Below are 26,654 nucleotides of genomic sequence, written 5' to 3' on the forward strand. Positions count from 1 at the left end.
ATTCAATGTTTGAATCTAAGGACAGTCAATAAGTGAAAATTGAGGAATGTGTACTTCACAAAACACTTCCAAGGAAGAAATGACAGGTTTTTGTTTGTTTGTTTGTTGTTTGTTTTAAATATATTTTGTTGATTTTTTTACAGAGAGGAAGGGAGAGGGATAGAGAGTTAGAAACATCGATGAGAGAGAAACATCGATCAGCCGCCTCCTGCACACTCCCCACTGGGGATGTGCCCACAACCAAGGTACATGCCCTTGACCAGAATTGAACCTGGGACCCTTCAGTCCGCAGGCTGACGCTCTATCCACTGAGCCAAACCAGTTAGGGCGAAATGACAGGTTTTGATAACATTTTTTTTGTTGTTGTTAATCCTCACCTGAGGATATTTTTTCTGTTGGTTTTTCAGAGACAGTGGAACAGTGGGAGGGAGGGTGAGAGAGAGAGAGAGACCTGGTAGTGAGAGAGACACATCAACTGGTTGCCTCTTGCCCATGGCCCAACCAGGACATGGAGCAAACCTGAAACCCAGGTACATACCCTTGATCAGAAATGGAACCTGAGACCCTTTGGTACATGGGCTGACACTGTAACCACTGAACCACACCAGCCAGGGCAGGATTTGGTAATTTTTTAAAAGGTATCTTCAAATAAATATTAATGAACAGTCACTTTTTTAGGTCAAGAGTCAGAAACCATAAAATTAATGCCATTAATTTCCTTTTAAGAGTGAAACAAATAATCGTGACATGTATAATGTATTATGCAGTCAATAGATGGAACAAGAAACATGTTATATCAACTTGTTACTTAGTAATAAATAATCATTATTGGTTGTATAATTGAAAAATTGCGATTATAGAAGCTTTAAAGCAGGAATAAATTATTTGTTTATAGTTAAAACTTGTTTTTAAATTTTAAGGATCATCAGTGGGAAGCAGTCACTGTGCCTGAGGAAGAAGTACAAATATACTACATTAAAGGTATTAATCTTATTTTCTGATTCTCTTCTTGACTCTTATCATATGGAGTACAAGTTGGATGCTGTCTGGGAAAACTAAATAGGCTAATGAAAGCAAAGTCAACATTTTCAGTATGTTCACCTTCATAAATTTGATGGTTACTTTCCCCCCTCCCACAATCTCCCAGCTCCCTCCTGTACTTATTTCCTTCTCTGTCTAGTCTACAGTCCATGAACAGCCACTTTCTTGTTAATAGGTTCAGGGGTCTTGCCCTTCCATACTATTTGTTCAATTAGATCCAAACAACTGGAACTGCATAACCCTGGTGGACAAAAGCAGACAGTTTGGCAAACTGGCACCACTGCAGGTTCAGATATCAAGACCTGTTAATCATTGCAATTGGCATGGGGTAGAGCAGCAGTTGCCATTCAGTGGTCTGCGGACCATTGGTGGTCCATAAGGTCCGAAATGTTGGCAACTGCTGGTTTAAGGAAACCTTTGGAGCAGTGGTCGCCAACTGGTGGTCCATGAGGTCCGAAAGATTGGCAACCACTGGGGTAAAACATCATGACAGTTCTTATTTGTATTTTCCTAATGACCAGTGATATTGAGCACTTTCTCATCTGCTTAGTGGCCATTCATGTGTCTTCCTTTGTGAAGTATTTATTTAGATATTTAAATATTTTGTCCATTTTTTACTGGACTGCCTTCTTTTACTACATTTTTGAGATCTTACATATACTAGATACCAATTCTTTGACAGATATATGTTCCATGAGTATTTTTCTCCCAGTCTATCTCTTATTTATTTTCTTTTTTTTTATTTATTTATTTTATTTTTTTAATTAAATCTTTATTGTTCAGATTATTACATTAGTTACTCTTTTTTCCCACCATAACTCCCCTCCACCCAGTTCCCACCCCACCCACCGCCCTCACTCCCCACCCAGTGTCCTAATCCATAAGTGCACGATTATTGTCCAATCTCTTCCCTCACCTCCCACATCCCCCCCCCCCCAAGAATAGTCAATCCATTCCCATTCTATGTCCCTGATTCTATTACAATCACCAGTTCATACTGTTCATCAGATTATTTATTCATTTGATTTTTAGATTCACTTTTTGATAGATGTGTATTTGTTGTTCATAATTTGTATCTTTACCTTTTTCTTCTTCCTCCTCTTCTTAAAGGATACCTTTCAGCATTTCATATAATACTGGTTTGGTGGTGATGAACTCCTTTAGCTTTTTCTTATCTGTGAAGCTCTTTATCTGGCCTTCACTTCTGAATGATAGCTTTGCTGGATAAAGTAATCTTGGTTGTAGGTTCTTGGTATTCATTACTTTGAATATTTCTTGCCACTCCCTTCTGGCCTGCAAAGTTTCTGTTGAGAAATCAGCTGACAGTCGTATGGGTACTCCCTTGTAGGTAACTGATTTTCTTTCTCTTGCTGCTTTTAGGATTCTCTCTTTGTCTTTTGCTCTTGGCATTTTAATTATGATGTGTCTTGGTGTGGTCCTCTTTGGGTTCCTTTTGTTTGGGGTCCTGTGCGCTTCTTGGACTTGGAAGTCTATTTCTTTCACCAGGTAGGGGAAGTTTTCTGTCATTATTTCTTCAAATAGGTTTTCAATATCTTGCTCTCTCTCTTCTTCTGGCACCCCTATAATTCGGATGTTGCTACGCTTGAAGCTGTCCCAGAGGCTCCTGACACTATCTTCGTTTTTTTGGATTCTTTTTTCATTTTGCTTTTCCGGTTGGGTGTTTTTTGCTTTTTCGTATTTCAAATCTTTGACTTGATTCTTGTGATCCTCTGGTCTGCTGTTGGGAGTCTGTATAATATTCTTTATTTCAGTCAGTGTATGCTTAATTTCTAGTTGGTTCTTTATCACAACATCGAGGGTTTCACCAGTCTTCTTGAAGATCTCACTACATTTATCGGCGGCTTCTAGACAGTTCTTTAAAGACCTTAAAAGTGTGGTTTTGAACTCTATATCCAGCAGTTTGCTTTCCTCCAATTCTGTCGTTTGTGTTCTATTTCTTTGTCTCGGCATTTTTTATGCTTCGCTGTGTCGATAGAGTGCCTTTCTGTGCTAAGTGTCTCAATTACCTGAGGTAGACACTCTTGGTGCACCCCCTTGTGGGCTTTGTGCACAGTCTTGTTGTGGTTAAGCCTTGATTGTTGTAGTTATCACTGTGAGGAATTGACCTCCAGGCCAATTGGCTGTGGGAATCAGCTGTGTCTGCGGTGGGAGAACTTCTGTGCTGGAGACACCCCTCTGGGGCTAGACTTGCTTCGATGGGGCTTTTGTGCTCACTGAGTCTGCCCCCTGAGTGTGTCTTTTATGGTTCCACGGAGCTGCAAGCTGGATGGTCCCACTCTGACCTCTGGGCTTCCTGGCTCCTGGATCTCTAGGGAGGTGCTAATCTAGCCTTTGCCTGAGGCTATCCAGCAAAAGCCTCCCTGCAGGGCTTGGGCGGGGCGGGTCCCATGGGATCAACAGGGCGGGATTAGCAATTATGGCTGCTCTCAGTCTTGCCCTCAGAGGCTCTGCTTCTCAGTGTCCCAGTAGTCGCTGCAAGCCCCACAGGAGGGAAAGCTGCCCTAGGGTTCTGAGCGATGCCAGACAGTCCCGCTTCTCCCGTATGAGTGTGGGTCCTTAGAGACTCGCTCGGAACTGGAGCTCAGAGCCTGAGACTCCCTCCTGATTGAAAACGACAACCGCGCCCTCAGCCTCCAACCCGCTCCGCATGCACTCCGAACCTTAGTATTTTACTTCAGCACTGCGCCTCCTCTGAGCCTCGGTATGCTTTTCTCTTTCCTCCTAGTTGTAGAACTTCCACTCAGCCAGCTTTCTTGTGGTTCTGGATGATGTCCGTTCCGTCTTTTAGTTGTATTTTTGAAGTGGTTGTTCGAGGCAGCAAACTCCCGTGTTTACCTATGCCGCCATCTTGGTTTCTCTCTCTTATTTATTTTCTTAATGGTCATTATGAAATGGCCCTATTTTGCCTATGGTAATATTATTTGCTCTGTAATCTACTTTATGTAACATTAACATGTCCTTCTAGCTTTTCATTGGTTAGTTATAGCAAGGCATATATTTTCTGTGTGTGTGTGTGTGTGTGTGTGTGTGTGTGTTTAAGGATAATCTATACATATATAATGGATTTCTTATAGGCGTCATATATTGGCTCTTGTTTTTTTAACTGTAATTTGCAATTTTTAAATGTAATTATTGATATACTTTAAATTTACCATCTAGCTCTTGTATAATCTTGCCATTCCACCTGCCATGTTTCTATTTTTCTCTCTTTTTCTTCTTTTGTGTTAATTACTTTTACATGCTTTTATTGTATCTCTTTTGTTGGCTTTATACTTCTTTTCTTAGTGGTTGATTTAGGGTTTATTTGATACATCTTTAACCTAATAGTGTGTATGTTCAAGTAATATTATACCCCTTTATGTAGAGTATAAGAACCTTGTAACACAATATACTTCCAAAATAGCATAGAATGTTTGCTCACTCAATTTCTCTTTTGTGTTTTTTTTTTTTGCAATAATAAAAAAAGTATAATATAAAATTGACCATCTTGGCCATTTTTAAGTGTATAGTTCAGAATATTAAGTATATTTACATTGTTGTGAAATAGATCTCCAGAACTTTTGTCATCTTGCAAAAATTGAAAGTCTGTATCCATTAAACAACTCCACTTTCACCCCTTCACCTAGCCAGTGATAACCACCATTCCATGTTTTTATTTGTATGAATTTGACTTTTGAGTGTAATTAATTAATCTTCATCTCTAAAACCTGAAAACTTAATGTTGAAACTCATGACTCCCCCTAGTAACCCCCCCCCCCCGCAAAAAAAAACAACAACACACGCACAAAAAACAACCACTGGCACTGTTTGACTTAGAAAATGTTGCAACTATCTTCAAACAATTAATAATTCTTAGTTCTATCAAAGGACATTACTGTGGAAGTTTCATGACTGTATCGTTGCAAAAGCAAGTAAGACATTTTCAGCTGGGTAGCCTCATAAGAATCAGAATGTTCTAGATTGCAAGATAGTGACCGGCAAGAAGGTAGGGAGGGAGAGTGTGTGAGAGAGTGAGGGAGTGATAGAGGAGTGTGTGGACATGTGTGGTGTTTGTGTGTGTGTGAGCTAGGGACAGTTAAATCCTGCAGGTCTTCCAGGGGACTGCCAAACCGGGCAGTCTTAGACAGCTAAACCCTGCTGCCACCACAGACACTCCAAGGGCAGCCAGCACAGGCAAAGGGACCATGCCATCTTGAAAAACAGAATTGCTTGAGACTAGTATCCTAGCCTCACCACCACCCAATCTGGTCTCAGACACAAACCAGGACCCTACAGACACTAGGGAAAAAGACCTGCAGCCACAGCTGCAGACCCACAGACACCAAGAATCCAGACATCCTGGCCCCAGATTTCTGTGAGTCACAGAGCCCAACCCCCTCCCCACAGGCCCGCTGCAGCGGCATAGGAACTGCTAGACCCACTCTGCGCAAGGAGGCCTCCTGCCCACACAAGGTGGCTGCGCTACCTGAATTTGAGCCTGGGTGCGCAGACACCGGGAAGCTGTTTCCTGCAGCACACACTTGCGCGACCAGACCCCATGCCAACACAGGGAGGCTGCGCTCCCTGAATTTGAGCCTGGGTACACAGACATAGGGAGACTGTTTTCCACAGTGTGCACTTGCGTGACCAGACCCCATGTCCACACAGGGCAGCTGTGCCACCTGCCTTTGATTCTGGGCAAGCGCACATGGAAGTTTGTTTCCCACAGCACAGGAGTGGACCTCCCGCCGACACAGGGTGGCTGTGCTACCCAGTCCCCCAAGCAGACCGGGGACCCTGATTCTCCACCTGAGAGGCAGCACTGAGCACTAGTGACTTGACTCTGTTTCTCATCGTACACACATGGGATCCCTGATTCCCAGTGCACGCACACTAAGAGCCAGTGACTCCAATTCTCAGCGCATGCACACACAGGGACCCTGATTCCTGGCACAAGGCCCCACCAAGCAACAGAGACTCTGATACTCAATTCTCGGTGCAGGCACAGGGGGACTCTGACTCCGGGCATGCGCTAGGGGACTTTGATTTTTGGCACACACCAGTGGAGTTCCTGATTCTAGGTGTGTGCACAAAGCCACACTGAGCGCTGGTGACTCTGAACCTGGGTAAGCATGGCTCCCACCGACCCATGGTAGCCACATGTCTTGGTGTTGGAGTTCTTCAGTGACACTCGTGTGGCATGAAGCTCCCACTGCACATGGCCCAGGCCCCCACAACTAGTCATTTGAACCTTCTGGTGATAGCTAGAATAGGGAGACCACAAAACAACCCCTAGAGGAAAGAAAAAGAGAAATCACCAAGGAAGGAAATAAGTGAAACAGAGGCCTGCAGCATGACAGAAAAAGAATTCGGAGTAATGGTTATACAGTTCATAAACCTGATGGATGAGAAAATCAATAACCTATGCAAAAATCAGGAAGAAATCAAAAGTGATATAGCTACAATCAAAAACGCTATGTAAGGTTTCAATAGTACACTAGAAGAAGCAGAGGACCGAATTAGTGAGTTAGAAGATAAGGTAGAGAAACAAGCCTAAGCTGAACAGCAACTGGTGAAAAAAATTAGAAAGCAGGAAGAGAGCCTATGGGAGCTTTGGGATAACTTGAAACGAAGAAACATACATATAATAGGGCTACCAGAAGGACAAGAAGAACAGCAAGGATTAGAAAATCTGCCAAAACCGGTTTGGCTCAGTGGATAGAGCGTCGGCCTGCGGACTGAAGGGTCCCAGGTTCGATTCCGGTCAAGGGCATGTACCTGGGTTGCGGGCACATCTCCAGTGGGAGATGTGCAGGAGGCAGCTGGTCGATGTTTCTCTCTCATCGATGTTTCTAACCCTCTATCCCTCTCACCTTCCTCTCTGTAAAAAAAAAATCAATAAAATATATATTTTTTAAAAAGATGATTTCCTGCCCAAAAGTATACATGGGTACATGGGGCACAGGGATGGGGGGGGAGGGGCGGGGAGACAAAACTATACATTGATCAGCAAGAAGAGCACTAGTGGAGGTTGTTCAGGGCCAAAGTGGCGGTTGGCCCATAATACAGGCACAGGCATTGGGTGCCAAGTAAATCTTTGATGATTTCTTGGAGGAAGGGAGGTGAATACCTCTTATATACTGGCACTTACAATATCTTTTTTTCACTGGATTGATAAATTCATTGAAGGTTAGCACTATATCCTTACTTCACAATTTCCTAGCACTCATGTTTTTAGCAAATGCTGTTTGTCTACTGTCATCATGTTTGTAACTACTGTGGATTTAATGGAAATGTTCAAACAGATGCTTATGTATAGAAATATAGTTATTTATGGAATGAGCTCTTTTCTTTGCCTCTTTTAAATTAAGAAAATAGTTTTCTCAGATATGTTCAAGGACTATTTATTAAGAACCTGTTGGTGTTCAGAATATATTCAGAGCTTTTAGCTCATTAGTTATTTTATGGCCCATTAATTTATAGATCAGGGAAGGGAGGCTCTGAAAAACAAGTTGACTTAAAATTTATTTTAAAATTGACTTGATTTGTTTACACAAATAATATTAGAATTAATTTAAATACTGTGAAATTCTAAAAGTTAACTTTATCAAATTTACTTTTATGAATATGCTGTATACTTTTCTTATTTATAGTTTACCTATAGAGTAGTATCATAGAAATGAATATAAAGTAATCAGTGTGATTTGTTTGTGTACAGAGAAAGAATCGAAGAAGCTACTGACCATAATTCTGAAAAGTATTTTAAAAATTAGTAATACAGAAGGGAAAGAATTGCTTTTGTATTTTGATGCTTCATTAGAAATCACTATTGTGACAGAAAAACTTTTTGGTGCAAATAAACATTGGGTAAGTGTTTAAACTATTTATAATAAAATCCACTATTTTCAGATTCTGGAAACTTGGTTACTTGGGATTATAAGTTTCATTAATTTTTTCTAGAATTTTTTAAATGACACATAGATTTTTAGTTCTTTAAATTTGTATTGGAATAGCCATTAGATTGTTAGCCATACCCTTTGAGATACCTATTAGGAAAAATTTCAGATGACAAAATTAGCAGCAGCTACTATAAGCATTTAATGAATTCCTGCCAACTATTTAAAACTTAAAATGAGATGAAGCCCTGTTTTCAAGATAATAAATATAATTTGTGAGAATTACAGAATAAACCTCAGAAGATGTAAATAAGTGGCACAAGGAAAATGAAGTATAGACATTAAGGGAAGAGAATACTCTTTAGAAGTCAGACTTGAAGGAAAGGCTGTAGAGATGGAGTTTGAATGGCCTTTGAAGTTGATGGATAAAAGTAGGTAAGACCCTTTCCACCACATTATGAGTTAGATATTGTCTAATTGGAAATCCAAGGTGACAATTCATGTTATGTTGAGGAAAATAGTCTGTCGACAAGTTCAGGCTGCTATAACAAAAATACCATAGACTAGGTGGCTTAAACAACAAACATTGATATCTCACTGTTCTGGAGGCTAGAAAGTCCACGATCCAAGGTACCAGCAGACATGGTGTCTCATGGGGGCACTTTTCCTGGTCAATAGTGGCCATCTTTTCACTGGGTCCTCACATGGTGGGTAGGAAAGGTGAGGGAGCTCTCTTGGGTCTCTTTTATTAGGGCACTATCCCATTTATGAGGGCTCTATTTTGGTTAGCTCTTCACCTCCCAAAGGCCCTGCCTCCTAATACCATCACATTGGGGTTTGGGTTTCAACATGAATTGGGGTGGGAGCACAGTCAGTCTATATAGTGTAAAAGATTTATGGTGAAAAACAGAGAATATGTTTATGAGCAGCCCTTGCCAAAATGATGGGCTAAGAAGACTGTGGTTAGTGGGGAGTCATTAATGTATTCTGAGAAATGTATTTATATATGCAAAGTAATGACTTCAAATAATTTGGCAATTTTGAAACAGGTAGGAAATAATTATATTAAAATAGAAAGAGCTAAAAGAAAATGATATCACTGAATTAATTTAATTTTAGGAGTATACCAGCAAACAAGGTATTTCAATTGCCCAAACATCTGTGCATATACATTTTGACGCAAGTAGATCACAGGTATGTGTCTAACTTACTTGATTTTAATCATTGGGCTAAGTTTAACTCAAATAATAGCACAATAATAAGAGTTCATGTTGTACGGTAACTGTCTAAAAATTAAATTGTCTAAACATGGATAATGAATGCTTCAATAAGATGTTAATGATTTTTAGACATGTTATTAATGATTATTTGAGTACAGAAGATAGATATTAAGTTTTTAATCAATATCAGTTTTGGTAAGTTTAAAAATCAGAAGTATATGTCATTCCACTAATGCAAAAGCTTTTGTTAGGTCTAATAACATTTGAAAAAGTGGATGCCTTTAGTTGAGTTATTTTGTAGGACTAAAAATTATAACAGTACATAGAATATGGAAAGAATTGACCTTCGGAAGTGTGAGATATCCAATGGTTTTTGAGGATGTCCTATAGTTTTCAGTTTTAAATATTTTTTTCCACATTCTCCAACAGATTCTTGTGCCAGAAAGTCAAATCTCACCTGTTGCAGAAGAACTCGTTAGTTTGAAAGAAAATCCTAACTCCCAAAAGAAATTTCCTAAACCTCCAGAATACATCAAAAATAGTACTCAAGGGGACAGGAAAAACAGTCAATCTGAGGTAAATATGGTGTCAAAATAGTTATTTATAAAAAATAGATAGATCAAATTATTGCTATATATAATTACAGAGAAAAGCATCTGTAACATTTCAAAGTACTTTCCCTGCCTTTTACAAATAGAAACAAAAGGTAGTGTTTTAGCAAATTGTGTTCATGTGTAAAGGTTAGAACAAGGTACACTCTATACTTGGAAATTCCAAGTTAGAGATATAACCTTTCTGTCCTCTGTTTTCCCCTCTTCCTATGCCATTGGGGATCTTCTCTAGGTCATGTCCTATAGCACCATTTCTCAGCCTCAGCCTTCTTCGTCATAGCTTCCTGGGACACTGAACACTACTAACAGCCCTCTCTTCCTTAATGTCCTCCTATTGTTTGACTTCTATGTTAGTATTTTAATTCTCTACCTCCTTCTATTACTGTATCAGAAATACTGTCTCTCCCTACCTCCAGAAAGTAGATTTGCTCTCAAAGCTTCATACCCAAAATCTCTATGCCTTCTCCTTTAGCCAGCTTTCTTCCTGTGCATTAATTTAGGCTCTTAAAGTTCTATAGCTACATCTCCACTTATTGTTTTAATATTTCCTTCTCTATGTCTCCTCAAGCCCTTTTCTGAAGTCTAACAGATAAGTCTTTATCTTTCACCTCAAATTTCTATCTGCCTTCATCCTTCCATAATGCACCATTGACAGTATCCTTGATTCCAGCCTCTTCTCCCCCTTACTACAACCAAGGTGTTAGTGATTGTGTTTCCTATATCTCCCTACTCTCCTCCTTGTTCCCTTCCATTGCTCACTTTAACTTACCTCAGTTAACATAGTAACCTCTTAATTGATTTTATTTGAACATTGTTTTTCCTGTGACTACCTTATATGGTAAACACTGGTTTTTTCTTAATATTAGCACTTTTCTGCTCAGAAAACTTTGTGATCCGTGTTGATCTCACTCAGTCTAACCTTTGACTCTGTTCTGAGACTACAATTTTACTATATTAAAATGCCCTTCACTTTGAGAAGTTCAGTTGCTTTACTCTCTTTTATGTCATGATCATTCTTGCCTCGATACTTTTACTTAAATTTTTGTTCCTATTTTACCTTTACTCATCTAAGGTGTACATACATTTGCAAATCTTGGTTCATTTTTCTTCTTCCTGGAGTTTTTTTTTTCTGATTATTTCAGTGTTTACTAATCTCTTACCTTTAAGCAACTATAAATCACACAGGCTTTTCCATACATTTAATCGTGTTTGTTATGATTTTTCCCTTTAATCTTGTGTCTGTCATTAAATTTAAAATGTCATAATTTCCTTAGATGATTATATCGTAAAAGGCATTTTTGTGTCTTTATATCAGAATCATAACTTGAGTACCTAATAAAATGCAGATTCTTGGACTCTTCCCCCCATCCCCTTATAACTACTAAATCATAAACCTCTGGGAAAGATCTTCAGCACAGTAAAGTTTTAAAATATTGCAGTATTGTGAAATAGGAACTATGTTTTCAGTAATTTCAAAAGATATTGTGTGTTTACTATGGTTGTTTCTCATGGTTTAAGATAATTACTCCTAACACAGCGGTTCTTAACCCGTGGGTCGCAACCCCTTTCACAGGGGTCGCCTAAGACCATCGGAAAACACAGATATAATTACATATTGTTTTTGTGATAAATCACTATGCTTTAATTATGTTCAATTTGTAACAATGAAATTGGGGGTCACCACAACATGAGGAACTGTATTAAAGGGTCGCGGCCTTAGGAAGGTTGAGAACCACTGTCCTAGCAAAAGAAAAATGTCTGATGCCTCAATAAGGAGTCACTGAAGCATTTATATGATTGAATAAACTGTGTCAAGTCCCATTTGCTATACCACTAGGAACTGCCTTTTTTTTTTTTTTTTTTTTTTTTAAGGAGAAGCAATTGGTTTCGTAGTTTGTTTCCAGCCTAATGTTAGAATGCACTTTTCTCCTGTGCTCTCCCACCTTTCTTCCATGCACCATATGCAGACCTATACCAGACTCCATCAGTATTTTTTTCTCTTAGGGGCAGGTGCATTTTTTAAATAGCTCTCTTCCTCCTCTATACTTTGTCACCATCTACTCCTTTATATGGTATCCTCTAACATTCCTGTCCCATATTATCCCTGCCTCTGCTTATCTACTTCTGTGGCTCTTATCAGTCATTCCAGGATGAAGTTAAAAATGCAACTCATAGCTTGTGTGTCATTGAGTTTCTGAATTCCTGTAGCTACTTTTTACTCCAAAGGCAGTTTACTAGTAATCTTCACAGAATATTAAAACAAATTTTTAAATGTGAGAAAGTTTTAGACAATGATTAACATTATGAATGTATTCACAAACAAGTTTACATCAATATGTGTCTAAACATCCTCTACATGAAATAGAATAGGAAACTGTGAGCCATTGGTTAACTAGATAAACTCAGTAGCAATAAAAAAATTTTTTTACATGTCTAGATGTTCTATAAATATTCTTCAAAAACAACATTTCTTTCTTGTTTTGGCTACCTGTTCAATACCAAATATTAGGATAAAAATTTTAATGAAAGCCTAAAACAGAAATTTTTGGGCATCATCCTATATAATAAAAAGCTGATAGGCAAATTGACCAAATGGCAGAATGATTGGTCACTATGATGCGCACTTACCACCAGGAGGCAGATGCTCAATGCAGGAGCTGCTCCCTGGTGGTCAGTGCGCTCCCACAGGGGGAGCACTGTTCAGCCAGAAGCCCTGAGCCAGACTTACGGCTGGTGAGCACAGCAGCGGTGGTGGGAGCCTCTCCCACTTCCACGGCAGTACTAAGGATGTCCGACTGATGGCTTAGGCCCGCTCCCCAATGGGCTCCCAGACTGTGAGAGGGCACAGGCCAGGCTGAGGGACCCCCTGAGTGCACAAATTTTGTGCACTGGGCCTCTAGTGTTGTTTATAAAATGCCACATATCTTTTGTGTATAGTTAAGGTAAATTGTTATGAAGAATATTGTAGAATATTTAATTTCAAAAGATATTGTGTATTTACTGTGGTTGTTTCTCATGGTTTAAGATATTTACTCCTGGCAAAAGAAAAATGTCTGAAGCCTCAATTCTTGTTACTGGTGCAGAAATATACAACAAGAGAAGTCCATTACATTTAACCAACACATGTGAGTTTTCCAGTCTTAAGAGATTTCTAACAACTGTTAATATATTTTAAATCAGGCCTTTTTAAATTCAGGGATATTCTGGACATAATTTACCTGCGGGATAAGTTGGGGATGTAAAAATTGAAAACTATGAACCACTAATATCTTGTAATTGTCAAGAACTTTCAAATGACTAAGAAAGGTTTAATGGGTATTGACATATAAATATTATTCAAAAGATTAATATCCAGCATAATAATTTAATATCACAAGTGGCAGTAGAATGACATAGTGGTTGAAACATTGAATTAGGCCACATTGGCTTGTTTCCCCACTCCCAACTGTGTACATGGTACAGATTATCCTCTAGCTAAGCTTAGAACCAGTTTCTTTTCTATAAAAGTTGTATAGAGGTTTAAGTAAAAATCATTCATTCACATGACAAGGAATATTGTAAAACATTTGGACAGTACCTGTTACATACTAAGAGCTAAATAAAAATAGATAACCTGATACTATATACAAATTGCTATAAATACCATCTTATTTAATTTTTATGACAATTTTTTAAATCTTTATGACAATTTAATAGTGACTTTCTGTTTCCAGAATCAAATTGCCTACTGGGCTGCTGTCTAATGTCTAATAGGCTCCTCAAATTTAACAGGTCCAAGATAAATTCATCTTTCCACCACCACCCCCCGCCAATTTTTTCTTCATATCTTACCTTGGTAAATTGTATCCACTTACTCATCTAAACCAGAAACCTGGGACCCATCCTAGAACCTTCCTTTTTTACCTTCCTCATCTAAATAGTACTTCAATAATAGCCATATGTAATGTTAAAAACCCACAAATATACCAGTTCTTCATTCTCCTTTTTAGCAGCATCACGAAGAGGAAAAACTAAACCACCACTGCAAGTGAGGAGTTCTGCAAGTGAGGAGAAACCTGGTGTTTCTGAAACTGGAGTGGATAATGCTGTATCACGTCAGTCTGAATCACCTGCAGAAAGAAGTAGAGGATATGAGACACACAAAGTAACTTTACTTTGAAAGCATTTTTACAATAAGTTATTTATCAAGTTATTGTAGAAATACATATAGAGCTAACTTTTTACAAGCAGTAAGTGTCTTTGTTTAAGGCATTGCTTTCTTAAAAGTTATCATTTATTGTCCTTGAAAGTAAGGTCATTCTCACATACAACTCATTTACTGTGCTGACAATAGACTTTAGTAATATCCATTCAATATAACTCTGATTTACCCATTTGGTGGGAGAATGGACTCATCATCATTCTTTTAGTTATACAAATTAGTGTGTGCTATGGGGATGTTCCAGTATAGAAATATAAAATATAAGTGGACTCTGTCCTTAAGTATCTCCAACTCTAGCATGGGAATTAGATAAATTAATAAGATCATTCTACTATTGTATAAATCTTCTCATATGTACCTATAGCAGTGATGGCGAACCTTTTGAGCTCGGCATGTCAGCATTTTGAAAAACCCTAACTTAACTGGTGCCTTGTCACATATAGAAATTTTTTTATATTTGCAACCATAGTAAAACAAAGACTTATATTTTTGATATTTATTTTATATATTTAAATGCCATTTAACAAAGAAAAATCAACCAAAAAAATGAGTTTGCCTGTCACCTCTGACACGCGTGTCATAGGTTTGCCATCACTGACCTATAGGGTTCAGTAGGAACCTATTGGGAGGCTAATGTCTAACCCCAGAGCTGGAGAGGGAGGGAAAAATCAAGAGAGGCTCTCTAAGGCAGTGGTTCTCAACCTTCCTAATGCCGCGACCCTTTAATACAGTTCCTCATGTTGTGGTGACCCCCAACCATAAAATTATTTTCGTTGCTACTTCATAACTGTGATTTTGCTACTGTTATGAATCGTAATGTAAATATCTGATATGCAGGATGTATTTTCATTGTTACAAATTGAACATAATTAAAGCATAGTGATTAATCACAAAAACAACATGTAATTATATATGTATTTTCCGATGGTCTTAGGCGACCCCTGTGAAAGGGTGTTTGACCCCCAAAGGGGTCGCGACCCACAGGTTGAGAACCGCTGCTCTAAGGAGATGGAAAATGAGTTGGTTTTTGAAGGATAAATAAAGGTTATTCAAATGGACATTGAGAAGAAGGGTATTCATTCCTGCTCTCAGGAAACAGAGCAGGGAATGGATAAGAGAAAGTTGTTTCTTGGAGAATTAGGAGGTAATCAGAGATACAGATAACTTTGTAGGTGAAGAACACCTACTAGCTAACTTTTCTTTCCTCTGAAGTGTGAGGATGGGGGATTTTTCTTGGGGATAAATTGATGTAGAGTGTTCAAGGACAATTAAAGATTTGGAAAAGCTACTGAGAGATAATGGAGAAAGCTAAGAATGAGTATTGTGGTAGGCAATGTAGAGACCCAGGTTAAATTAGAGACTATGAATTAACGTGTAATACTCTTTCAGAGTTTAGTATCCTTGATGTTAGATTAAAAAAGAATATAATAAAAGAAGATTGCAAACAGAAAAAAGAAAAAGAATAGATGGTGATTTTTAAAAAATTAAATGGTAATATGGCATAGAGATAAAGGGTGCAAGAGTTAAAGATATTAGAAAAAGTAATCAAAGTGATGGTTCAAATTGTCTCGCTAAGTGCTTCCTACTAGGGACACTATTCAGTTTTGTGGTGTGGTACTGAATGTTGTAGGATGACAAGCATGGTAGGCCTGTGCTGGCTTATTGTCAGGGGAACCCTTCTGTCTTTATGACAACCAAAACCAACACCTACACATTGTCATACTGCTCCTCTCCCAGGGTAGTGAACCACTGGCTAGAGTAAGTAGGAAAGAAAGCCAGGATGGCCCTGGCTGGTTTGGCTCAGTGGATAGAGTGTCGGCCTGCGGACTGAAGGTTCAATTCCAGTCAAGGGCATGTACCTTGGTTGCGGGCATATCCCCAGTGGGGAGTGTACAGGAGGCAGCTGATCGATGTTTCTCTCTCATTGATGTTTCTAGTTGTCTATCCCTCTCCCCTCCTCTCTGTAAAAAATCAATAAAATATATTTAAAAAGAAATAAAGAAAGACAGGATGAAGCAAAATATCTTAGCCTAGACTGCAGTGATGGGGAACCTATGACACACCTGTCAGAGGTGACACGGGAACTCATTTTTTTGGTTGATTTTTCTTTGTTAAATGACATTTAAATATATAAAATAAATATCAAAAATATAGATCTTTGTTTTACTATGGTTGCAAATATAAAAAAATTTCTATATGTGACACGGTACCAGAGTTAGGGTTTTTCAAAATGCTGACATGCCGAGCTCAAAAGGTTCACCATCACTGGCCTAGAGGGTATATTCTTCTGACACTGATGTCAAATTTTTATTTGATCTGGGTAAGTGTGTATCTGTGGCTGTGGAAAAAGGGAAGCTTGCTGTAGTTAAGAAGTTGACTGTGCAATGGCCATAAAGTTACAAAACGTTTAATGTTCCATGATTTCCAACTCCTTTATGTATATTAGTGAAAAGACAGAATAGATGCAGGTTATGAGATCAAAACATTAGGAAATGTGCCATGGAAGTTCTAGAAATTGTCAGTTCCAGATGAAGATTGAATTGTTTTACTGGCTATGAAGTGATCAGAAAATTTATAGGATCTTATGCTTCCTTATCTGCAGTGAAAATTATTTTCTTGTATTTTAGGGACAAGATTTGGAATAGCTACTGAGAGATAATGGAGAAGGCTAAGAATGAGTATCAGTGTTAGGCAATTTGGAGACCCAGTTTAAATTAACTGATATTCTAAAGTGGGCATAACCTTAATAAAATAAAGTTTACACTTGAACAACATGACCTTGAGCTGCATGGTTCACTTATACATGGATTTTTTTCAATAAATACTGTAAATATATGTATTTTCTCAAGATTTTCTTAACATTTTATTTTCTCGGGCTTTATTATAAGAATACGATATATAATACATAAACATACAAAATATGTATTAGTCAACTATTTGTTATCAGTAAGGAACCCAGACAATTCGCTATTAGTAGTTAAGTTTGGGGGAATCAAAAGTTCTGTGCAAATTTGACAGTGAGGGGTCAGTATCCCTAACCCCCAATTTGTTTTTTTTTAATTGTTTTATTGCTTAAAGCATTACAAAGTGTATTACATATGTCTCCTTTTGTTCCTGCCCTTGACAATCCCCTGGCCTCCCCTACCCCCAAGTGTCTTATGTCCATTGGTTATGCTTATATGAATGCATACAAGTCCTTCGGTTGATCTCTTACCCCGCCCCCCCCTTCTGCCTCCCTACCCTCCCCGGCCTTCCCGCTGCAGTTTGACAGTCTGTTTGAGGCTGCTCTGCCTCTGTATCTATTTTTGTTCATAAGTTTATAATGGTCTTTATTATCCATAAATGAGTGAGATCATGTGGTATTTTTCCTTAATTGACTGGCTTATTTCACTTAGCATAATGCTCTCCAGTTCCATCCATGCTGTTGCAAATGGTAAGAATTCCTTCTTTTTTACAGTAGCGTAGTATTCCATCGTGCAGATGTACCACAGTTTTCTAATCCATTCATCTACTGATGGGCACTTAGGCTGTTTACAGATCTTAGCTATAGTGAATTGTGCTGCTATGAACATAGGGGTGCACATATCCTTTCTGATTGGTGTTTCTGTTTTCTTGGGATATATTCCTAGAAGTGGGATCACGGGGTCAAATGGGAGTTCCATTTTTAGTTTTTTGAGGAAACTCCATACTGTCTTCCATAGTGGCTGCACCAGTCTGCATTCCCACCAGCAGTGCACGAGTGTTCCTTTTTCTCCACATCCTCTCCAGCACTTGTCGTTTGTTGATTTGTTGATGATAGCCAGTCTGACAGGTGTGAGATGGTACCTCATTGTTGTTTTGATTTGCATTTCTCCGATGATTAGTGACTTTGAGCATGTTTTCATATGTCTCTTGGCTTTCTGAACGTCCTCTTTTGAAAAGTGTCTATTTAGGTCCTTTGCCCATTTTTTGATTGGATTGTTTATCTTTCTTTTGTTAAGTTGTGTGAGTTCCCTATAAATGTTGGAGATTAAACCCTTATCGGTGATAACATTGGCAAATATGTTCTCCCATGCAGTGGGCTTTCTTGTTGTTTTGTTGATGGTTTCTTTTGCTGTGCAGAAGCTTTTTATTTTGATGTAGTCCCATTTGTTTATTTTCTCTTTAGTTTCCAATGCCCTAGGAGCTGTATCGGTGAAGAAATTGCTTCGGCATATGTGTGAGATTTTGTTGCCTTTATATTCTTCTAGTATTTTTATGGTTTCCCATCATACAGTTAAGTCCTTTATCCATTTTGAGTTTATTTTTGTGTATGGTGTAAGTTGGTGGTCTAGTTTCATTTTCTTGCATCTATCTGTCCAATTTTCCCAACACCATTTATTGAAGAGACTATCTTGACTCCATTGTATGTTCTTGCCTCCTTTGTCAAATATTAGTTGAGCATATTGGTTCGGGCTAATTTCTGGACTCTCTATTCTATTCCATTGATCTATATGTCTGTTCTTGTGCCAGTACCAGGCAGTTTTGAGAACAGTGGCTTTGTAATACAGCTTGATATCTGGTATTGAGATCCCACCTACTTTGTTCTTTCTCAGGATCGCTGCTGCCATTAGGGTTCTTTTTTTATTCCAGATGAATTTTTGGAGAGTTTGTTCTAGGTCTGTGAAGTAGGCTGTTGGTATTTTAATGGGGATTTCATTGAATCTATAGATTGCTTTGGGTAGTATGGACATTTTAATGATGTTGATTCTACCAATCCATGAACATGGTATATTCTTCCATCTGTTTATGTCTTCCTCTATCTCTTTTTTCAATGTCCTGTAGTTTTCTGAGTAGAGGTCTTTTACCTCTTTAGTTAAGTTTATTCCTAGGTATCTTAATTTTTTTGGTGCGATGGTAAATGGGATTGTTTTTAGTCTCTCTTTCTGTAAGTTCACTGTTGGTGTATAGAAATGCCATAGATTTCTTGGCGTTAATTTTGTATCCTGCTATATTGCCAAATTCATTTATTAAGTCTAATAGTTTTTGGATGGAGTCTTTAGGGTTTTTTATGTATAATATCATGTCATCTGCAAATAAGGACAGTTTTACTTCTTTTCCGATTGGGATGCCTTTTATTTCTTCTTCTTGTCTAATTTCAATGGCTAATACTTCCAGTACTATGTCGAACAGGAGTGGTGAGAGTGGGCATCCTTGTCTTGTTCCTGTTCTTAGGGGAAATGGTTTTAGTTTTTGTCCATTGAGTATGATGTTGGTTGTGGGCTTGTCATATATGGCTTTTATTATGTTGAGGTATGATCCTTCTATTCCCACCTTGCTGAGAGTTTTTATCAAAAATGGGTGTTGGATTTTGTCAAATGCTTTTTCTGCACCAATTGATATGACTGTGTGGTTTTGTTCTTTCAATTTGTTTATGTGATGTATCACGTTTATTGATTTGTGGATATTGTACCATCCTTGCATCTCTGGGATAAATCCTACTTGGTCATGGTGTATGATCTTTCTGATGTACTGCTGGATCCGATTTGCTAAGATTTTGTTGAGGATTTTTGCATCTATGTTCATGAGGGATATTGGCCTGTAATTCTCTTTCATTGTGTTGTCTTTACCTGGTTTTGGTATTAGGGTGATGCTGGCTTCATAGAATGAGCTTGGAAGTGTTCCTTCCTCTTGAATTTTTTGTAGTAGTCTGAGAAGGATAGGTTTTAGTTCTTCCTTGAATGTTTGGTAAAACTCCCCTGTGAAGCCGTCTGGCCCTGGGCTTTTGTTTGCTGGAAGCTTTTTGATGACTGCTTCAATTTCTTCCATAGTTATTGGCCTGTTGAGATTTTTAGATTCTTCCTGATTGAGTTTTGGAATGTTGTATTTTTCTAGGAATATGTCCATTTCCTCCAGCTTGTCTAGTTTGTTGGAGTAGAGTTGTCCATACTATTTTTTAACAATCATTTGTATTTCTGTGGGGTCTGTTGTTATTTTGCCTCTATCGTTTCTGATTTTGTTTATTTGGGTCCTCTTTCTCTGCTTCTTGGTGAGCCTGGCTAGAGGTTCATCAATCTTGTTTATCCTTTCAAAGAACCAGCTCTTGGTTTCATTGATTTTCTGTATTGTTTTTTTTTTTGGTCTCTATGTGATTTATTTCTGCTCTAATCTTTATGATCTCCTTCCTTCTGCTCACTCTGGGCTTTTCTTGTTGCTCTCTTTCTAATTCTTTGAGATGTAGTGTTAGATGATTTACTACCATTTTTTCTTGTTTTTTGAGATAGGCCTGTAGAGCTATAAATTTCCCTCTCAGGACTGCTTTCATTGTGTCCCATAGGTATTGGATTGTTGTGTTTTCATTGTCATTAGTTTCCAGGATGTTTTTAATTTCTTCTTTGATCTCATTGGTAACTCAATCAATATTTAATAACATGCTATTCAGCTTCCAAGTGTTTGAGTATTTGGGGTTGTTTTTATTGTTGTTTATTTCTAATATTATGCCATTGTGATCTGAGAAGATGCTTGGTATGATTTCAATCTTCTTGAATTTAGGGAGACTTTGTTTGTGACCCAATATGTGGTCTATTTTTTAAAATGTCCCATGAGCACTTGAGAAGAACTTATATTTTGTGACTTTGGGGTGAAATGTTCTGAAGATGTCAATTAAGTCCATCTGATCTAGTGAGTCATTTAGGATTGCTTTTTCTTTGCCGATTTTTTGTCTAGAGTATTTATCCAGTGATGTCAGTGGTGTATTAAAGTCCCCTTCTATGATTGTTTTGTTGTCGCTCTCTCCCTTGATATCTTCCAGGAATTTTCTTATGTATTTGGGTGCTCCTGCATTGGGTGCATATATGTTTATCAGGGTTATAGCCTCTGGTTGTATTGATCCCTTTAGTGTTATGAAGTGGCCTTCCTTATCTCTTGTTATGGCCTTCACTTTGAGGTCTATTTTGTCCGCTATAAGTATTGCTACCACAGCTTTTTTTTTTCATTTCTATTTTCCTAAATGATATTTTTCCATCCCTTCACTTTCAGTCTGTGTGATTCCCTTCTTCTGAGGTGGGTGTCTTGTAGACAGCAAATATATGGGTCATGTTTTTTTTTATCCATTCAGCCGCTCGATGTCTTTTGATTGGAGCATTTAGTCTAATTACGTTTAAAGTTATTATTGAAAGGTACTTGTTTGTAGCCATTTCTTTTTTGTGTGTGGCTGTTTTCTTTCTGAGCTTTTTCTTTCTTCTTTTTACACTAGACCCTTTAGCATTTCTTGCATTGCTGGCTTGGTGGTGATAAACTCCCTTAGCCTTTTCTTTGTCTATGAAGCTTCTTATTTCCCCTTCAATTTTGAATGATAGCCTTGCTGGATAGAGTATTCTTGGATTCAGTCCTTTGCTTTGCATCACTTTGTAAATTTCCATCCATTCTTTTCTGGCCTGGTGTGTTTCTATTGAGAAATCATTTGAAATCTAATGGGAGATCCCTTGTATGTAACTTTCCATCTCTCTCTTGCAGCCTTTAAGATTCTCTCTGTGTCCTGAACATTTGCCATGGTAATTATGATGTGTCTTGGTGTGGGTCTTTTCGGATTCACCTTGTTTGGGACTCTCTGTGCTTATGTGACTTTGTTCTTCCCCACCTAAGGGAAGTTTTCTGATATTATTTCTTCAAATAGGTTTTCTAACCCTTGTTCCTCTTTCTGTTGTTCTGGCACCCCTATTATTCATATGTTGTTTCGTTTCATGTTGTCACATAGCTCCCTTAGGCTCTCCTTCTGTCTTTTAATTTTTTTCTCCAATTGCAGTTAAGTTTGGGTGTGTTTTGCTTCCCTGTCTTCTAATTTGCTAATTCGGTCCTCTGCTTCTCCTAGTCTACTGTTGAAACTTTCAGTGGTGTTTTTTATTGTAGCTATATCATTGTTCATTTCTTCTTGGTTCTTACATAAGTTACTGATTTTTTTCATCCATTTCTTTTTGATTCTTACATAAGTTGTTGATTTTTTTCATGTTTCGTCTTGTTTCTTGCATAAGTTGTTGATTTTTTTCCTCCATCCGGTTTATGCATTCTAGGACTCTTAATCTGAATTCTTTTTATGTCATGTTGCATGCCTCTGTTTCACTTAGCTGCTTTTCTGGAGAGTCTTCCTTTTCTTTCCTTGGGGGTTTTCTTTGTCTACCCATGTTTGATCTCACTGACATATCTAGATTTTGAGTCGTTCAGGGGCTGCTCCTTGGGTGTCAGTGGCTCCTCAGGCTGCGGTTGCTCCTCGGGCAGTTGGGGTAACAGCTGCTCCTCAGTTGGCAGCAGTTCCTTTGGTGGGTGCTGTTCACAGCTATGGTGGCTCCTCTGGCTGGTGGGATGAGGCTTCACACACAGCTGCTGTTCCTCAGACAGAGGGTGTACTGATCGCGAGGCTGCTGTTCCTTGGATGGGGGCGGGCTACACACACAGTTGCTGCTCCTTGAACTGGTGCGGACTGCTCACGTGGTTACTGTTCCTTGAATGGGGGCTGGCTGCACGCTGCTGTTGTTCCTCTGATGTGGTGGGCTGCTTGTGGGGCTACTGCTCCTTGGACGGGGGTGGGCTGCTTGCACGGCTGCTGCTCTTTGGACAGGAGTGAGCTGCATGCGTGGCTGTTCCTCCTCAGACGGGGACGTGCCACTCACCTGGCTGCTGCTCATCGGACAGGTGCAGGCTGTTGTGGCTCTGCTCCTCGGACCGGGGTGGACTGCTGCTGCTCCTTGAATGGGGACAGCTGCTCGCAGAACTTCTGCTCCTCGGATGGGGGTGGGCTGCTCACACAGCTGCTGTTCCTCGGATTGGGCAGGCTGCTAGTGTAGCTGCTGCTGCTTGGACGAGGGCAAGATGCTTGCGCAGCTACTGCTCCTCAGACTAGTGCAGGGTGCAGGCTGTGCGAGCTGCCGCTCCTCGGATGGGGGCAGGCTGTGCAGGGCTGCCTCTCCTCAGACGTAGGTAGACTGCTCGTGCAGCTGCTGCTCCTCGGACAGGTCGGACTGCTCGCGTGGTTGCTGCTCCTTGGACGGGGAAGCGGGCTGCTCACACAGCTGCTGCTCCTTGGACAGGGGCAGGCCACATGAGGCTGATGCTCTTAGGCCCGAGGCAGGCTGCTCACAGGGCTGATGCTCCCTGGACAAGAGCGCACCGCTCAGGTGTCTGCTTCTCACATGGTTGAAAAAATAATGTGAAAAGAAGTAGGAAATAAAGGAACAAACAAAAAAAAAAGAGAACAAAGAAAAAAGCAAAAAAAGGGAGCAACAAAAAAAAAAAAAGGGAAAACAAAGAAAAAAGCCCCCCAAAAAGCTAACAAAATAATAATAAAAAAAAAAAAATGAAAAATTGAAATGTCATTCCTTTGGCTGGCTTAAGATCCCAGTTTTCTGGAATGTCTGTGATGTTTTTTTTCTGTTTTTTTAAAAAATATATTTTATTGATTTTACAGAGAAGGGAGAGGGATAGAAAGTTAGAAACATCGTTGAGAGAGAGACATCAATCAGCTGCCTCCTGCACACCCCCTACTGGGATGTGCTCATGACCAAGGTACATGCCCTTGACTGGAATCGAACCTGGGACCCCTCAATCTGCAGGCCGATGCTCTATCCACTAAGCCAAACCCATCAGGGCACCCCCAATTTGTTTTAAGGTCAACTGTAAATAGAAATACTATCCAGCTTTTAATAGCAAAGCAAATTTATTTTTAAAGTTTTAATATTTAATATTCTGATTTTTAAAAGTTGTTTTCCTACAATACCTTAATTCAAATTTACATTAACATGTCTCCTGTGTTTATAGCACATTAAAACTACTGATGTTGCAGAAAAGACAGAAAATAAGAACACTGAATTCCTAAACCAAAATTTTAGTAAGTACTTTTTGATTTAATCTTCTTTATAAATTTCCTTTTTGCCACACTGGCTTTCTTTGATTTGAAAAAGAAAGATTTATAATAAATGTATTCAACTTTATGCAAGGAACTTAGAGGTTACAAGGAAATATACTCTCTGTTTCCAAGAAGTTTGGGTTTGAGAAGGGGAAAACTCGATCAATCTCTCCATCCCAATATGTAAACCTTGATCAAAATCTATACCAATTTTACCCTGCCAACTGCATGAAAAATGAAAATGCCATAATTTTTGTTTTATTTAGATGAATCCCAGTATAGTGTTCATGGTTCTCAAGCAGTGGGGAAAATAGATAAATCTGTGTAAGTATGAGAAAACCCATCAATTTTTTAAGCATGTATATTTACTTTTTGATGAATATGACAAATTTAAAGGAAAGGGCTTTATAGTCTTACTAGAGGCCCGATGCATGAAATTTGTGTGTGTGGGGTGGTGGTCCCTCAGTCCAGCCTGTGCCCTCTCGCAATCCAGACCCCTCACTCCTAACTGCCCGCTTGCTCGCTCCTAACTGCCCCCCTGCTCGCTCCTTACTGCCTGCCTGCTCACTCCTTACTGCCCACCTGCTTGCTCCTTACCGCTTGGCTCGCCACTCCTTAGCGCTGCCTCGGAGGCAGGAGAGGCTCCTCCGTTGAGTGTCTGCCCCCTGATGCTCAGTGCGCGTCATAGCGACCGGTCATTCTGGTCGTTCTGCCATACGGTCACTGGGCTTTTATTATATAGACTAGAGGCCCGGTGCACAAAAATTTGTGCACTCGGGGGGGTGTGGAGGGGGGGGGTCCCCCAGCCCGGCCTGTGCCCTCTCGCAGTCTGGGACCCCTCGGGAGATAACGACCTGCTGGCTTAGGCCTGCTCCCTGGTGGCAGAGGGCACGTCCAATCCCTAGGTGCAGCCCCTGGTCAGGCTCAGAGCAGCGCCAATTGGGGAGTTAGGGCGCCACCCCCTGTCATGCACAGAGCAGGGTGGATCGGGAGGTTGCGATGCCACCCTCAGTCACGCTCAGGGTAGGGCCGATTGGGGGGTTGGGCACTGCCCCCTGTCACACTCAAGGCAGGGTCAATGGGGAAGTTGCGGCGCCACCCCCTGTCACGCACAGAGCAGGGCCGATCAGGGGGTTGGGGTGCTGCCCCCTGTCACGCAAGGAGCAGGACCCTTCAGGGGGTTGAGGAGCTCCCCCCTGTCATGCACAGAGCAGGGCCAATAGGGGAGTTGGGGCACCGCCCCTGTCACACACAGAGCAGGGCGGATCAGGGGGTTAAGGAGCTCCCCCCTGTCACTCACAGAGTAGGGCCGATAGGGGAGTTGGGGCACCACCCCCTGTCACACACAGAGCAGGGCGGATCAGGGGGTTGGGCGCTGCTCCCTGTCACACTCAGGGCAGGGCCAATGGGGAGGTTATGGCTCTACCCTGTCACACACAGAGCAAGGCCTATGGAGGGGGGTTGGGGCGCCACCCTCTATCACCCACAGAGCCGGGACGATCAGGGGGTTGGGGCGCTGCCACTGTCACACTCGGGGCAAGGCCGATGGAGAGGTTATGGCTCTACCCAGTCACACACAGAGCAGGGCCGATCAGGGGGTTGGTGCGCTGCACCCTGTCAAACACAGAGCCGCAGGGAAATCGGGGGATTGGGGAGCTCCCCCCTATCAGGCACAGAGCAGGGCTGATCAGGGGGTTGGGGCGCCGCACCCTGTCACACACAGAGCTGCAGGGCGACCAGGGGATTGGGGAGCTCCCCCCTATCAGGCACAGAGCAAGGCTGATCTGGGGGTTGGGGCACCTTCCCCTGTCACGAACAGAGCAGGGCGGATAGGGAGGTATTGGCCCCGCCCCCCGTCACACACAGAGCCGCAGGGTGATCAGGGGGTTTGGGCGCTGCCCCTGTCACACTGATCCCGGTGCCGGGAGCCTCACTGCTCCGCTGATCCCGGTGCCGGGAGGCATATTACCCTTTTACTATATAGAATAGAGGCCTGGTGCATGGGTGGGGGCCGGCTGGTTTGCCCTGAAGGATGTCCTGGATCAGGGTGGGGGTCCCCACTGGGGTGCCTGCCCAGGCTGGCTGAGGGGCTGAGGGCTGTTTTCAGGCTGGTGGGTTGACTGAAGCTCCCAACCGCTCCTTGTTTTCTTTTTTTTTTTTAATTCTGGGCCAGCTTTAGCTCTGAGGCCTCGCTGCTGAAAACATCGATACAATGTTGCAGTCCAGCTGGCTTTCAGTCCGGCTGGTTTCTGGGGTTTTGTTTAGCTTCTTATTTGCAACATAGTACATAGTTGCTTAGAGTTGCAGCTGAGAGGCCGGCAAGTTAGGCAGGGAACGTTGGAGTTCGCAGTCACTGAAGCAAGCAAGCCTCCCTGCTCGCTTCAGTGCATGGCTGCCGGCCACCATCTTGGCTGACAGTTAATTTGCATAAGGATATGCTGATTAGCCAATGGGAAGGGTAGCGGTCGTACGCTAATTACCATGTTTCTCTTTTATTAGTGTAGATTGTTTATAGCATTAATCATCTCTCAAGTATTATGATAGCACAATGGGGAATAGTCTGTTTTGTCCATTTGTACCAACATAACTACTTTCAAATTGAGAGATTCAAATGAATGAGATTTTAAAAATAATAAAGTATGAATGTATAGAAATGTAACCTACTTTAAATATACAGTGGAACATGTAAGTTATGTGAGATATATTTAGGTAGATATAAATATAGTAGCAATAATGGAACTTTTTCATCTTTAATTTGATTAATTATATGGTAAGTTTTAACTTCTATAATGACTTACTAAAACATTTTCATACTTGACTGGTAAAAAT

At 40.4% G+C, this 26,654-nt stretch overlaps 1 protein-coding gene across 1 annotated transcript in view; it reads left to right on the top strand.

The window, feature by feature from the left end:
- Positions 1-26,654, top strand: part of SYCP2 (synaptonemal complex protein 2) — a 97,217-nt gene that overhangs the window by 21,808 nt on the left and 48,755 nt on the right. Inside the window, exons 13-20 of the mRNA XM_070421362.1 lie at positions 921-981; positions 7,760-7,908; positions 9,057-9,131; positions 9,587-9,733; positions 12,794-12,893; positions 13,758-13,912; positions 23,738-23,807; positions 24,092-24,149. Of these exons, the coding sequence (XP_070277463.1) occupies positions 921-981; positions 7,760-7,908; positions 9,057-9,131; positions 9,587-9,733; positions 12,794-12,893; positions 13,758-13,912; positions 23,738-23,807; positions 24,092-24,149 (815 nt within the window). The remainder of the gene's footprint in view (positions 1-920; positions 982-7,759; positions 7,909-9,056; positions 9,132-9,586; positions 9,734-12,793; positions 12,894-13,757; positions 13,913-23,737; positions 23,808-24,091; positions 24,150-26,654) is intronic.

Source organism: Myotis yumanensis, unplaced genomic scaffold (genome assembly GCF_028538775.1).
Source record: "Myotis yumanensis isolate MYYU_CA2020_CCGP unplaced genomic scaffold, mMyoYum1.0.hap1 SCAF_7, whole genome shotgun sequence".
NCBI classification, from domain to species: Eukaryota; Metazoa; Chordata; class Mammalia; order Chiroptera; family Vespertilionidae; genus Myotis; species Myotis yumanensis.